Genomic DNA, 15,945 nt, shown 5'->3' with positions numbered 1-15,945 from the left:
AAAAAAAAAAAAAAAAACACCACCAAAAAACAAAAAACAAAAAAACTGAAGACGTTGTAGAAGCTAAGATACTCTGAACTGGCCACCCTCCTCTTTGACCAACCAAATCCTGTTTCCGCTTGCATGCCCCTCAGCACTCGGTTCTGTACCTGCCTGTGTGTGTGCGCCCAGGGAGTCGGGCCGTCTGTTCTCACAGAAACGAGGCTCTGCCATGCACATCCCTCTGCATCTTTTTAAAAAATTTATTATTTTTTAAAAATTAACATTCAACACACCCTCCTGGTGCTCTGTCCCTGCTGGCGCCTATGAATCCACACTATTTCCCACAGCAGGAAACATCCCACGGTATCTGTGGGATGCTCCAAAATCTATCACTGTAGCCTACTGACACATACTTAAGTTGTAGCCCATTTTTGTGATTATGATCAATCCTCCATTCGAAATCCTTGGCCAGGCCTCCTCATGCACATCTGCAAACGTTTCTTCAAGGCAGGTGATGACAAGCAGAAATGGCAGACCACAGGGCACAGCCACTCTGACGACAATTTGCCATATTATAATGAATACTGCATATACCCTAGGATCTAGACTTCCTACTTTAAATCAACCTTAATTTTTAAAAAACTGGCCAGGCATGATGGCTCAGGCCTGTAATCCCAACACTTTGGGAGGCCGAGGCAGAAGGACCACATGAGTCTGACCAACTTCACGAGACTCCCATCTTTACCAAAACTAAAAAAAGATTAGCTAGGTGTGGTGGCGGTTGTCTGTAGTCCCAGCTACTCAGGAGGCTGAGGTGACAGCATCCTCTGAGCGAGGGATCGCCTAAGCTGAATGCTGCAGTGAGCCATAATCCTGCCATTACACTCGAGCCTGGGTAACAGAGTAAGTCCCTGTCTCAAAAAAACAAAAAACAAACAAACAACAACAAAAAAAACAAAAACACAGACACACACACAGCACCAGAACAACAAAAATTGAAGCCCATTCTTTATAAAAGTACCCATTAGTTACAGGCCTTTGTTCAGGATTTACTTTGTGCCATCCTAGGTGCTGAACCAGGCTTTAACCATCTACTTTAAATATGCAATAATTGTACAATCTTTCTATATTCTGTATCTGCAACATAGTTCAGGGGAGATGGCTTTTTTCTTTAGAGATTTACAGTTTTTTCTATATTCTAAACAGAAAACTTTGTTGTATTGATCCATAATATTCTTCCCCTCCCCCATTACAGTGATTTGGTGGCTCTTAGTCCCATGGGTTTTTATTATGTAACTTTTAATTTTATATTGTTGAATCCATTAATCACATCATTATTATTTTATACTTTATGTTAAATAATCTCAAAATTATATCCCTCCCAGTTTTCTTCCAGCATTTCCCACTTTAAAAAAGTACTTCCTTGACTCCTAGGAAGTTTATTGTGATATATCTTTCCCCAGGCACTACAGTTTATTACCACACCATTACCCATGTAATGGCTCCATCTTCCCTCCTTCCATTTCACTCAACTTTTTACATATTGTTACACAGTATCGGAGGGGATCTGGATCTATCTGAAGGACTTTATTGCTGCCCTGGTTCCCCGTTTTACATCTGCAGCACTTGTTTTTTGTTTTTTTTTGGTTGTCTAGGCTAGAGTACAGTGGCGTGATCTCAGCTCACTGCAACCTCCACCATCCAGGTTCAAGCGATTCTCCTGCCTTAGCCTCCCAAGTAACTGGGATTGCAGGAGTGCACTGCCACACCCAGCTATTTTTTTTTTTTTTTTTTTTTTTGTATTTTCAGTAGAGATGGGGTTTTACCATGTTGGGCAGGCTGCTCTTGAACTCTTGACCTCAAGTGATCTTCCTGCCTTGGCCTCGAAAGGTGCTGGAAGCACTTGTTAAGCATAATGTATTTTCTTAGGTGTGAAGGGGGAAGTCGCCCATTGTGACTGGTCTTTCCTATAGTGTCTTGCTTAGCCTCTGTGGTGAGCCTCCTGGCCCCCTCCCCGTGGTGTCGCCAGGTGTCAGCGGAGAAGGGTTTCAGGACCCACAGCCTCCTCCCCTGCCTGCTACTCTCCACCATGGGTGCTGCAGGGAAAGGCATCTCCACTGTGGCTGTCCGTGGTAACTAGCATCTGGGGAAAGGTTTCATCTTATGGAGACCATACTCACCCAACTGGCATCGGGCCTTTTCTCTGCCAGAGTCCGAACAAAATCTGTGCCCTGTGGTAAGCAGATTGAGACATGAAGACGGCCTTCAGTGTGGCCCCCAGCAGGACTGGCTGGCAGATGTCCCAAGGCAACAGGGCCCCCCCCCCCACCAGTGAAGCACCAGGAGCTTACTCGGCTGGGATCCAGGAGCTGCTCTATCTGCCGGTCCTTCCTGCAGTTTTCCTCTTCCAGGCGCCGGAGCTTTGTTCTCATCAGGTCCACGTCACTTTTCTGCACGTGCAATGTCTGAAGAAAAGAAGGCCATGAACAGCCATGCACATGCCGCTGTGCACACATCACACACATGCCACGACGCACACAGCCATGTACACGCCGCCATGTACACAGCCATGCCCATGCCGTTGTGTACACAGCCATGCACACGCTGCCACTGTGCACACACCTATGCACACAACCATACACACGCCTCCACCATGCACACACCCACACACACGCCACTGCACACATAGCCATGCACACGCTATTGTGCACACAGCCATGTGCAGAGCCATGCACACACTGCCACCGTGCACACAGCCATGCACACATGTTGCTGCACACACGCCGCATAAACGATGCACAGGCCCAGGGAAACACTGAGCTGGGGGACTTGGAAAGCTGCCTGGCTCCCACTCAGGGTGCTATGTGTGGTGGCTGGGGGGAGATCTGGATGTCACATGAGGGCACTAGAAGGCACGACAGGCATTTAGTGGGTGAGGACAGGGGAGGCTGGATAGGCAGGAAACCCCCTTCAGAGAAGAACTCTCCCATCCAAGATACCAAGAGCACCCGTGCCGAGAAACCCCGTCCCACAGAATGCACCAGCAAACAAATAGCACCAACCCCAGGGCTGGATGGGTCACACCACACGCTCTCTCCCAGGTCCATACGAGAACGTCCACCATGGTCGTATTTTAATCAATAAAACTCATCCAAGGCTAATATGCACTTCAAATGCTTATCCTCAACTACGGCTCAGGTGGAAGGCAGTGCTTCCCAATCTTTATCTGTGGACAAATTCTTTACCAATTTGTGGTGACCTGAGGGGGACAAAAAAGACTGTAGTTGGGGCTGGGCGTGGCGGCTCATGCCTGTAATCCTAGCACTTTGGGAGGCTGAGGCAGGCAGATGACTTGAGGTCAGGAGTTGGAGACCAGCCTGGCCTACATGGTAAAACNATCTGTGGACAAATTCTTTACCAATTTGTGGTGACCTGAGGGGGACAAAAAAGACTGTAGTTGGGGCTGGGCGTGGCGGCTCATGCCTGTAATCCCAGCACTGTACTTTGAAATTATGTTCTTCCTATTATTTTGGACTTTGGTGGTAGATAAAATCCAGAAAAGAAATAGCGCCTAGGCTGGGCTGTGCCGCACGCAGCTCACTGGCTCCCAGCCTCAGCCTGCATCTAACCACCAGTCATCCTCACAAACCGCCTTCTCCTTGCAAAAGACTCTGGTGCTCCAGAGACTGGACTTCTGAGCAAAAGGCAATCTGACAGCACGCCCCATGGGGTGGCTCAGCACTTCAGCCACGTCCACAACTGGTAAGACTCCAGGATCGCTGCAGACAAACCCATAGATTCAAGAGGCATAATGGCAGCCAGCACTCGAGTGCTCGTCGAGTAAATTAGTGAAGGCCCAGCCATTGACAAAGACTGGCGCTCTGGTAACGGGACTGCCACCTCCAGGAGCATGAAGTAGATTCACTCCTCCCAATTCCTCCTGTCAGTGCCACTAAACACGCTGCACTCCGTGTGTCATACAACATAAGACCGGAAAGGTGGAGAAGGAGGCAGACGGGCCGGAAGCTGGGGGCCAACGATTGATACAGCAGGGAGCTCCTTCATTTTCTGCCTGCCTCGTCTGGGCTGGATGCTGGAGAAGCCAACAGCCTAAAAAAGCCAATGGGCACAGACAACAAAAGCCCAAGCAAAGCCTCTTCTCTCCATCCAGAGGACAGGGAAAAGAACACACCAACACAGAAACTGAGCCAGGAACCGCTCTCCCCCAGGCTGCCCATAGAAAACGCCGCAGGCCTCCCCGCAGCACAGGCTCACCGCTGCCCGGCTGTACCAGGGACCCTCCCCTCCTGCATTGGCAGGGCTCCAGAGGAGACCGTGGACAGTCGGGATCATCATCGCCTGGCAGCAACAAGGCCACTCCTGCATCAGCAAATGCTGAGTGGGAGTTGTGCAAGGCGGCCCTTCCCTCCCAGCTCGGGCGGCATCAGCAAAGGCTGAGTGAGCGGCCGGAACTCCCACCCAGCCCAGCAGGAATGAGGAGCACCCCTCACCCCCGAGCAGGTGTTGATGATGGCTGAGTAGGAGCTAGACTTCCACCCCGGCGGGTAGTAACGCAGCAGTGCCCCCCTCACCCACAGGGCAGTGTGGCAGGAGGCCTGCCACAGCACAGGATTGAGCAAGAGCTAGAGTCTCGAGACGAAACCCTCAGAGCATCCTGGTTTCAAGGGAAATCACTTGTGATTCTAAGCACCAAGAATAAATAGCTCAACCTGAATGAGGAAAAACAAGCCACAGCACCAACACTGAGATGGCCGGACATTAGAATCCCCCACAGACTTACAGCAGCTGCCACAAAGATGCTCCAGTGACCGATGACAGGCACGCTTGAAACAAGGAAGGGTCAGGGCGGGCATCACAGTGAAGACCCAGACAGAAGGAGCCGCACAGAGATTTCAGAAATGAACAGAGACAGTAAGGACGGTCAGGTTGCACCCAGCAACAGGCTCAACTGCAGGATGCAGAGGCCAACAGAAAGCAACTGTGAGCTCGAGATCAGAACCATGAAGTTATCCAATCTTCACAAGGGGAGATGAGGAAACACTGAACACAGAGCAGGGACCTGAGCAACTGGCATCGAAGAGGGCGAGGCTGAAAAAAACATCTCAAGATTGGATGGCTGAAAATGTCCCAGATTTGACAAAGACAAACCTACAGATTCAAGACGCTGAGAAAACCCAAACGAGATAATCCCCTCAATCCACACCTGAGTTAATTCAGTGCTGACTTCCGCCCGGAATGAGGGTCCCCTCTGTAATACTCCTGACACGTAGCTGTCACCTTGCTCAACATCTCGAAGGCCAGGGTGTACACTTACTCAGGGAGCACTGCTGCTGTCAGACAGCTCTCATGGTTAGAGTGCCCTCACATAGCCTCAAGTCTGAGTGTTCTCTCTGGCCAACAGAGAAGGCGCTGTCTTTTGTACAGTGGCCTATACCAGGTTCCCCAGTTTCTTCCCGGATCCCCAGGGGAAATGGCTTCCAGACTCCCTTCCAGATACCCCATGCTCTGGGGTGAGACTGCCAATACCCTATTGCCCTCTGGTGCCCCAACTGAACGCAGTGCTTCGGACACACATCAACTGGTAGAGACAGTAGGTCTGTAAACAGACCAAAATTATGGAAGGAAATGAATGCAAATAACTTCTCTGGGGGCAGACATTTACAGATATTGAAAGTCAGGGTGATGGTAATGGTGCTGGTGGCAGTGACAGTGATGGTATAGCTCAATGCAGTTCATGCTTTCATGAATGGGAGGGGCCATGGAGTAATACAGAGTGTTGGCCTTGGGAGGCAGGTGACCTTGAATCTTGGTTCTGCTACTGGTTAAGCTTGGACAGACCACTAATGTCTCTGAGTCTCAAGTTCATCAGCAGATGGTGGTTGTGACACGTGGCCCTGCCTATCCACAGAGCTCCTGTAGAGGGCAACTGAGATAGGACACGTGAGCTGTCTTGATAACATGAAAACATGACATGCCTGGAAGGTTACTGATAACTATATCAGTGACCCTATCACAGCACCCAATCTCAGGACGCAATGGGACGTGAATCTAGTCCTCATCCAGTCTTCCCCATTAGGCTGGAGAAGCAGAGCACATGGAGAACTTGAGCTCTGCTGCCTTTTACGTGCTGGTGCTACAGCCTTCAACCAGGAACACCCAGCTCCTAGGGCACTACGCCATGGCTAAGACTCAGGTTCGATCCTAATGCTCCCGCGCATCCCACGTGGGCACCTCCCAGCACAGGCACTGATGTCCCAATCGATTGTCACAGGAGGCTTTCACTGTTTCAAATCAATAGAGAACAAACCGAAATGCTACCTTCTTTAACTCGATAATCTCATCATACATATCTTCTTTCTCTCTGTAGACAGGAGTCCCAGGGACATGACCTACAGAAAAACAGAGAAATCTTTTAAAAGACTATCTAAAAAGTAGAAAGAATTCTTGGTTATACTTTAAGGAAAAACTGGAAGTTAATAACATTTCCTTTTAAAAAAGAAGAAAATAAAAAAGCAAAAATAATTCCATGTTTGTTAGCCTGATCATGATACTTTCCCAAAAAGCAAGAAAACCAAAAATGGTTTTCTTTCTCTATAGAAAGACAAAGCAAAAAGTGAATAAATGAAGATGCAAAGACCAAGTTTAAGGACAGTAAAAGGATGAAAGAAGGGACTCACAGAAGGCGGAGGGACATGTTCAGATTTAATAGCAAAACAAATGCCAAACACAAAAAATGCACATAGTATCTCAACACCCATTCCAATGTAAAGTCAGGCTTATTTTGGTTTTAATGATACCTAGTATATTAAATATCTAAATGTAAGCCTAAAAGATAACTCCTAACCAGTAAAAGCAAGAAGGTAATCAATTCGTGGGGTATAGTGAGGAGGTTTTCAATACTCCCTGGAAGCTGTTCTTCCTTAAGGAGGATAAGTGGGAAACGTGGATAAAGAGAGAGGCCAGGCATGGTGGCTCACACCTATAATCCCAGGACTTTGGGAGGCCAAGATGGGGGGATCACTTGAGTCCAGGAGTTTGAGACCAGCCTGGGCAACATAGCGAGACCCTGTCTGTACACACACAAAAAAAAAAAAAAAAAAAAAAAGGGGGCTAGACAGGAACATAAACACAGAAACAAGCTGACTCTCTTCAGTGCAATTTGGACTTTTTATCATTATTTATTTATTATTATTTGTTCCTACTATCATTTATTCAATGAATAAATTTAAGTAAGCCTCTATGTTTAGGGAGGGAGGCACAAATAACACCTGGCAAGACGTCCCTGCACCCACGAGGAAAGCCACCTTCTGGGGCAGACGGGCTTTTGTGAGTCACTGTTCCCTTGACCTCCCAAAACCTCCCACTGACGGAGCTCACATACAAAGCCAGAAATCCCACTCTGACAAAGGACACCTCCAGGCCAGAGACTGTGCTTTCTTTTCGCTCTGCCTTAGCCTCGGCCTCGCCACTATTGGCATGCTCACCGTGGCTGGCAGAGCGCCTGAGATGTGGCCTCTTCACTCTTAAGGCGTCTGTCAGATAGTCAGAAGTGCCGCTGGGGGCGCTGGTCCACGCATGCTCCCAGGTGAGCTGTGAGTTCAGGGCTGGTGTCAGACTTCCTGGTTTGAATGTGCATGGGTTTAATAGGACAGGTACAAGCACATGCAGTGGGAAGTTTTGTTTCTAATCAACTTTCCTGGCTTAAAGAAAGCTTCATCGCTAGTAGACACCAGCTGTCAGTGGTGTGCTGGTAAATGGTTAACAACCAGCTCCCAAATAGAAATTAATGAAGTCCTGACTACAGTATTTGCCCGTTTCCACAGTATAAATATTTCTACCATGTCTAATTTTAGGTTGTCACCATGACACTAGCCAGCCCACAAAACTCCTAAGACTGTAACAGTTGGCTCTGGCAAGACCGTTGGAGCCGGCTCCTACTCACCACGCCCACGCAGAGGCCACACAAGACCAAGGGAGGCTAAGGCATCACTTGGCAAAACCACATTTATGCATGACGTAAAACTACGATGTGTATATTCAACGTCATTGAGAACATTAAAGACAATGTAATTCAAGGAATATGAAAAACTCCATCTCAAACCACTGCTCGCTGACATTTCTCAAACTCTTCTCTGAAGCAGGAAGGGCCTCCAGTGCAGCAACCACATACCTGGTTTTGCAGTTCCTGGCCACAGCTTCTGCGGGGTCAGGGACGCTCGACCGCTCAGAGGCATGCTCCCTGTCGTCCTCAGGGACCTCCAGGAGGCCACTTTTCTCGGCTTAGAGAGGTAAGGCGACTCTAGAAAAGCCAACACGTGGATTCAGAGGTGCCGGATAGCAACACATGCTCAACACACGAGCTTCAGAAAGACAGAAATGAGAAAACAAAACGTCCACAAGGGCGAGTGATTCTAGTCAAACACTGGCAAAAATGAAAAAATACTTACTTACCAGGCGAGTTGGCTCACGCCTGTAATCCCAGCACTTTGGGAGGGTGAGGCGGGAGGATCAAGAGGTCAGGAGTTCAAGACCATCCTGCCCAACATGGTGAAACCCCGTCTCTACTAAAAATACAAAACATTAGCTGGGCCTGGTGGTGCATGTCTGTTGTCCCAGCTACTAGGGAGGCCGAGGCAGGAGAATCCCCTGAACTGGGAGGCGGGGATTGCAGTGAGCTGAGATGGTGCCACTGCATTCCAGCCTGGAGACAGAGCAAGACTCCATCTCAAAAAAGAAAGAAAAAAATACTTACTTAACATATATACTGACGTTTCTCCTTTAACTTTTATTATAAAGAAATATAGTATAATGGGGCCAGGCATGGTGGCTCAAACCTGTAATACCAATACCTTGGGAAGCTAAGGCAGGAGAATTGCTTGAGGCCAGGAATTCAAGACCAGCCTGGGCAATGCAACAAGACCCTGTCTCTACAAAAAATCTAAAATTTAGCTGGGTGTGGTGGCTCACGCCTGTGGGCCCAGCTACTCGAGGGGGCTGAGGTGAGAGGATTGCTTGAGCCAAGGAGGTTGAGGCTACAGTGAGCCATGATCACACCACTGCACTCCAGCGTGGGTAACAGAGTGAGACCCAGGAGGGAAGAAGTGAGGACAGAGACAGGGTGGTGGAGAGGTGCCAGTGTTTGATACTGCCTGGAAAATGACAAATTCGGAAAGAATTTAACATCATCGCCTGCCTCGTCCTCCTCACAGAGTGACCAGGAGGGTGGAAATCTCGGAACGTGGTGGAAGCTGCAAACCTACAAGTAGATTGACCAGGCATTCCAGAAAAACACAGTTGTTATGTGAGCAGGACAGACATGGTCCCTACACTCACGGCACCAGAAACCCAGATAGAAAAACAGGTCCCCAGTGTGAGTCAGGAGGCGCTCCTGATCCTGGCCTTTTACTTTGTATCAGTTCTCAATGTTCTCCATGGAAGGAGAGAAAGGACATTAAATATTCAAATTGCTAGATGATGTCCTTCTAGTGTTGATATTGATTTGTAACATATAACATGCATTCTTTTCGTTGCAGGAATTTACCTTTCTAATTACGCTTTCCTTGGGCCAGTAGGAAAGTTTGTTTATATTCTCTGAGTGCGTCATATACATGACTCAATGTTTGAAATATATAAGTATATATAAAATAGACACATATCTAGAGATGACACAGCCAGGGAAGGCCACAGACTTTGGGGTAGCCCAGGACGGGCAGGGTAACCAAAGCTGCCCTCCTCCCACAGAGGGTGAGGAAGAACAGAACGCTGGTAGCAAAATAAGCCCAGGGCGATCCAAAGGCGGAAAAAAAGGTGAACTTTACATCCGTCCTGGACCGACTACACCTTATCAGTAGCTTTGACTCTCAGGAACAAATCCCAGGTCAAAAATCCTTTCATTCTGGCAGCATTCAGAAGAGGTAAGCACTTTGAGAAAGTAAGAAAAAGAAAACAAAAGGCCTAGAGGCACTGTGGAGGAGGGAGACTGGGGGGTGGTGGCGGGAGGAAGCGCTCGTTACCCTGGCACTGGCAGGGACTCCAGGAGCACGGTGTTCCCGGAGACCCCAGCACCAACAGGGGAGACTCTGGCGTGAATGGGGCCAACTGGCTGAGGTGGCAGGTCTCAGCTACCTAAATGTACAAAGCAAACACCCTTCATTCTCCCCAGGACACCAGGGAGTGTGGGCGTGAAAGGGAAGGCAGGCCCGGTCATACTTACTTGGCGATGTGGGTGGAGGTTTGTGGAATGCTTTCCTTTTTGCTCTCTGAAAGACAGAAGAAACGGTATAAGCCTTGCTGAGCTTGCTGAGCTCCCACCAGGGCCTCAGTCACAAGACCTGCCGTGTTCAGAAAGGGTCAGGGGGCGTGTAAGAGCAGAGAAAAGACATGAGCTCACGGGGACGTAAGGAGAGTCAAGGCACAGGAGGATACACAGGGCCTGACGCAGACCCAAGAAAAATGCACTCGCACCAGTGCTCAGGGCTGGGCAAGTTCCAGTCACAGAAAACAATCAGGCCTGGGCTCCCGACATTCAGACTGAGGATCCCACACTAATGGTGTATCTGCCCCCCCCCCACACCGTCCGCTCAGCTGGCTCGGGAGCCCCAGGGCACACCTGTCCACTCGGGTGGATGGGATGGGAGGAAATTCCTGCAGATAGTCAACTACAAAGCCCACTAAGGAAAAAGGCCCAGCAAAGGGAGACCCTGTCTGGAAGGTGGTCTCCTGTGACAACCACAATGCTAAACACAGAACGGGGTCCAGATCTGGTTCCACTGTTTCCTGCGGGGTGAGTGTCCCGTATCTGAAATCCTTGGGACCAAGAGTGTTCTGGATTTTGGAATATTTGCATCCATATAATGAGGTATCTTGGGGATGGGACCCAAGTCTAAACAGAAAATTCATTTATGTTTCATATCTACTTATACACATAGCCCAAAAGGAATTTTATATTGTGTTTTTAATAACTTCGTGAATGAAACAAAGCTTGTGTTAAGTACTTAAGTGTGGAATTTTCCACTTGTGGCCTCATGAGGGTGCTCAAAAAGCTTCCATTTTTGGAGCATTTTGGATTTCGGATCAGGACACTCAGCCTGTCCTGCCATGGCCTGGGGAAGATGCTGCAACGATTCCAACTTTAACTTTCTCTTACCCCGCACTAGACCGAGCAGGTAGAGACATTGCGGCCAGGTCTTCTCACTTCCCCTCCAGCAGAAATAGCGAGCCCCAGGTTCTGCATGTGGGAATTTTCCCCAGGAGTTTTTGGATCCCTCCTCCTCTGGGGAGCATCCCCTGCCCTCTGTGACATGGAGGGAAAATCCTTAACTTTGCAGACAGAGGTCCCTGGAGGGAGACAGTGGACCTGTGAGACTCCCCCTTGAGTCCACAGAGCAAACGTGGAACCGAGATCTGCCAGCGCTGGGTTCGTGCTGCCGGCTGCAGTGCGGCTAGATTTGTGCCTGCAGTAAGAAAAGCTGCTTTTGCTCACACACGATAAGAGCAATTAGCACGCTTCCTTTTCTACCCAGCACAGCTTGCCAAACAAACCCAAAGCCCAGGTCCAGGGCCATAGTGTGCCACTCGGCCATCGGACAGTGCTCCGGCCCCTCTCCCTTCTGGTCTGGGAGGCCGGGCCGAGGCTCAGCTTGGGATTGCAGCTGCCCTGGCCTGCTTTCTACCATCAGGTCCTTCTGATGGCATCGGCAGGAGATCCCCTCCTCCCCTCAAGTGTCAGGATGGGGTGGGTGGTATCGGGCAAAACCAACTGCAGGCCAGGGACCAGCAATCAGCCTCACGTGAACTCTGCTCAGGGTTCATTTCTGGATAAAGGTTATAAAGTTATCACCACAGGTATTTAAATCCAACTAAGGGATGGAGACTATTCAAACACCAAGTAGCATTCAGAATTTGCATTCCATCTCATCACACAGTATTATGGAGGGCGGCCTATTTCACGCATCTGAGTGACGTTGGCAAGGGCAGCGCAACCAGCCCCGGGAGGCACGGTGGACACCCAGCAGCACTCACCGTCTCCAAGTCAGAGTCAAAGGTGACTGCAGACAGACTGTCATCTCCCTGAAAGAAGAGATGCAAACACTGTAACTCGAAGGCACCTGCTGGGCTTCTAACAGTCACATTTACAAAAGTGAAACAGCCCATCCACAGCTGCTGAAACAGAAACTCCATAAATCCAGCTCTGAGTTCACTCAGAACACTTCCAGCCAGGCAGCAGCCAGTTCCTTCCATCTTAACAGAAGGAATGGGTGGGAGGGGGGAACAAAACACAGAAGGCGTGCAAATGCCTGCAAACCTAGTAACACTATTTCCCACAGAATTGTGTCTTGATTAATAAAAAAAAAAGTTATTGATGAAAGCATTTCATTTTCACATTGTTTAGATAGTCTCATTCTTATTTATCTTTATATCAAAGCACAACAAATCTACGACTGTCTCCCGGTAAGAGCTGGTCAGAGTCATCTTTAAAAAGCATACTCAGCCTGGGCAACATGGAGAGACGCTGTCTCTACAAAAAATTTTTTAACATTTAAAAAATAAGCCAGGCTGTGATTGTACACACCTGTAGTCCAGCTACTTGGAAGGCTGAGATGGAAGGATTGTTTGAGCCCAGGAGGTCGAGGATGCAGTGAGCTTCGATCACACCACTGCATTCCAGTCTGGGCAACAGAGCGAGAGCCCAGCTCAAAAAAAAAACCCCTCAAACCAACAAAAAACAAAACATATGCATAATAATGAGAAGGCATTTGGTCCTATAATGGTTGTTCCCTTCTTATTCCAGTGACTTTGTCCTGGCCCAAGGAATGAAGTAAAACTTGCACTGTCTGATGTCAGCACTGGGAAAGCAAGGAGAAAACAAAACTTTTTGAAAGCAAAAATGCTTCTGTATTAACTCACTCTCTCAAATTGAAATCCAAAAAGCATAAAGAGTTTAAGTTCCCTAGGAAGATCGTACGGCTGCTTTCTAATGCTGGCACTGGAAGTTAGCGCCGAATGCCCCTATGATGAACCAATAGCACTACAGCTGAGGGGTGGAGGAGATGACATTGCTGCCACCTGCTGCTGGTATACTGAATCCGTGTTGTATCATAATGGGATGCTGCTGAATTCTGAAAAGCAAACATATTCTCTACAAGGTTAACAGTACATGAAGCGCCAATTTTGCAGGCAGTGTGAAACTGTATTAGAAATACATGGCTGCATGGTAACAAGGATAAGGTGAAACTGAAACGATCTGGTGCCCCTGAACACAGACAGGCCCGGTCACAGGTGCAGTGGGACTGCATTTCCAGAGGCAAAGGGAAGAGGGAGCATTGCAAATAAATAGAATCTTAAAAAAATCAGCCACTGACTGACATGCTTTATATCATTAAGTAGGTGACATTTTAAGGCATAAACAGCATATGACAATTCTAGAGAGAAGTTTTGTGGGGCATCAGAAAAGCCAAGTCAGTTTGCCCAGGGAATCACACGGATGTGCCTGTAGAGGACAGATGGGGACCTGCTGAAAACTGTATAGAAAAGCAGCAGCAACTGTCTTTGCAAACATCTGTCATTATTCCTTGCTGTGAATAAAATCTTGAAGACTTTTTGAATGACCTAAAATTCAACAAAGGAATGCAATTTTATGTGTAGTGAACAAAATTCACTGACTTCATCCACAACGACTGCCCTCTCCCCTCATCACTCCCTTCCAGCTGTGCTGCCTCCAGCCTGCCGGTCATGATGCAGGGAAGAGGCGAAACACAGTCAGGACCTGAAGTCACACAACAGCTCCAGGATCCACACCTCCAGTCAGCAGAATACAACCATACACAGCACACACATGCATGCACGCACGAACACAATGGCCAATTTGTTCCACCTCCTTCAAGCGCTATCTGAGGCTGCCACTTATTTCCACACTAGGTTAAGCTCATTCGGCCTGTGTCAGGGTGGCTGTATAACAGAGGAAACGGGTGGCTTCACACCGAAATTAACTGTCTCCATTCAGGAGGCTGGAAGTCTAGAATCAAGGTGTTGGCAGGGCCAGGCTCCTAACAGACAGCAGCTAAGGCAGAAGATCAACAAGGAGTTAGAGAGACTTGATCAGCAAGCACTAAAAACTTAACAGACATTTATAGAACACCCCACCGAACAACAGCAGAATACACATTCTTCTCAAGTGTACATTAACATAAACCAGAAGATAGGCCACAAAAAAGCCTCAGTGAATTAAAAGAGAAAAATCCTTCAAAGTATATTCTTTGACAACAATAGAAATCAGTAATCAACAAAAGAAATGAATTCACGAATGTGTAGATTTTTTTTGTTTGTTTTTGAGACAGAATCTCACTCTGTTGCCTCAGCCTCCCGGGGTAGCTGGGATTACAGGCACCTGCCACCATGCCCAGCTAATTTTTGTATTTTCAGTAGAAATGAAGTTGCATTCACTATGTTGGCCAGGCTGGTCTCGAACTCCTGACCTCAGGTGATCCGCCCGCCTCAGCATCCCAAAGTGCTAGGACTACAAGTGTGAGCCACTGCGCCTGGCCTGGATAGTAAACAATAAATTCCTAAACAATCAATGGATATCTAAGAAGAAATTATAAGGGAAATTTAAAAATAGGCAAGTGAATTTTAAAAATCAAAATTTATGGGATGTACCTAAAGTGGGGCTCAAAGGGAAACATACAGCTGTAAATGTCTATATTTTTTAAAGATCACATCAAATCAGTAACCTAAACTTTCACTTTAAAAAACAAAAGCAGGGCCGGGTGTGGTGGCTCATGCCTGTAATCCTAGCACTTTGGGACTCCCAGCCCAGGAGTTCAAAACCAGCTTGGGCAACATGGAGAAACCCTGTACATACACACACACACACACACACACACACACACACACTCACTACACAAAATTAGCTGAGCATCATGGCACATGCCTGTGGTCCCAACCACACAGGAGGGTGAGGTGGGAGAATCACCTGGGCCTGGGAAGTTGAGGCTGCAGTGAGCCATGATCACGTCACTGTACTCTAGCCCCAAAGAAACAAAAGCAGGCTGAGCACCGAGGGAGGGTGAGGAGGGAGGACTGCTTGAGACTGCTTGAATCCAGAAGTTTGAGACCAGCCTGGGTGACAAAGTGAGACCCATTGTTTACAAAAAATTAAAAAATTTGCCAGGCATGGTGGCACACACCTGTAGTCCCAGCTACTTGGGACGCCAAGGCAGGAGGATAGCTCAAGCTCAGGAGTTTGAGGCTGCAGGGAGATGTGAATTTGCCACTGCTCTCCAGCATGGACAACTGAGTGAGGTCCTGTCTCTAAAAAACAAAAACGAGCAATCAGAAACACAAAAGCAGTGTTTAGAGGGCAATTTGTAGCTACAAATGCCTATATTAAAAAAGAAGAGGCCGGACATGGTAGCTCACGGCTGTAATCCCGGCACTTTGGGAGGCCAAGGCAGGCGAATTACTTGAGGTCAGGAGTTCAAGACCAGCCTGACCAACATGGAGAAACCCCATCTCTATGGAAAATACAAAATCAGCCGGGCATGGTGGTGCATTCCTGCAATCCCAGCTACTCGGGAGGCTGAGGCAGGAGAATTGCTTGAACCCAGGAGGTGGAGGTTTGCGGTGAGCCGAGATCACACCATTGCACTCCAGCCTGGGCAACAAGAGAAAAACCCCATCTCAAGATAGATAGATAGATAGATAGATAGATAGATAGATATCTAAAAATAAAAATAAAAAAGAAGAAAAATCTCAAGTCAATAGATTTTTCCACCTTCAGAACTAGAAAAGAGAAAACTAAACTCGAAGTAAAAGAAAGGAATTAAAAATTAGAGTGAATAAATGAAATAGGGAATAGAAACAACAGAAAATGGAATGAACCCAAAAGTTGGTTCTTTGAAAAGATCAACTGACAAACCTTTAGCCAAGAAAAAAGAGAGAAGG

The 15,945-nt window shown here is 47.8% G+C and overlaps 1 protein-coding gene across 7 annotated transcripts in view; it reads right to left on the bottom strand.

The window, feature by feature from the left end:
* Positions 1-15,945, bottom strand: part of IQCE (IQ motif containing E) — a 50,394-nt gene that overhangs the window by 31,450 nt on the left and 2,999 nt on the right. For 2 of the 7 annotated variants that reach the window (XM_017517081.2, XM_017517080.2), the window contains exons 2-8: positions 12,025-12,072; positions 10,217-10,262; positions 8,174-8,302; positions 7,488-7,622; positions 6,322-6,392; positions 2,334-2,447; positions 2,163-2,213 (exon numbers count right to left, since the gene is read on the bottom strand). In XM_017517081.2, the coding sequence (XP_017372570.1) occupies positions 2,163-2,213; positions 2,334-2,447; positions 6,322-6,392; positions 7,488-7,622; positions 8,174-8,302; positions 10,217-10,262; positions 12,025-12,072 (594 nt within the window). Of the gene's footprint in view, positions 1-2,162; positions 2,214-2,333; positions 2,448-3,631; positions 3,841-5,206; positions 5,284-5,317; positions 5,394-6,321; positions 6,393-7,487; positions 7,623-8,173; positions 8,303-10,216; positions 10,263-12,024; positions 12,073-15,188; positions 15,225-15,945 lie in introns of those variants that run through there. The other 5 variants (XM_017517083.2, XM_017517082.2, XM_037734427.1 and 2 more) reach the window with 5 other exon arrangements.

The sequence above is a fragment of the Cebus imitator genome, unplaced genomic scaffold, assembly GCF_001604975.1.
Source record: "Cebus imitator isolate Cc_AM_T3 unplaced genomic scaffold, Cebus_imitator-1.0 Scaffold616, whole genome shotgun sequence".
Classification (NCBI taxonomy): domain Eukaryota; kingdom Metazoa; phylum Chordata; class Mammalia; order Primates; family Cebidae; genus Cebus; species Cebus imitator.
This window is presented reverse-complemented; position numbering and strand designations above follow the sequence as displayed.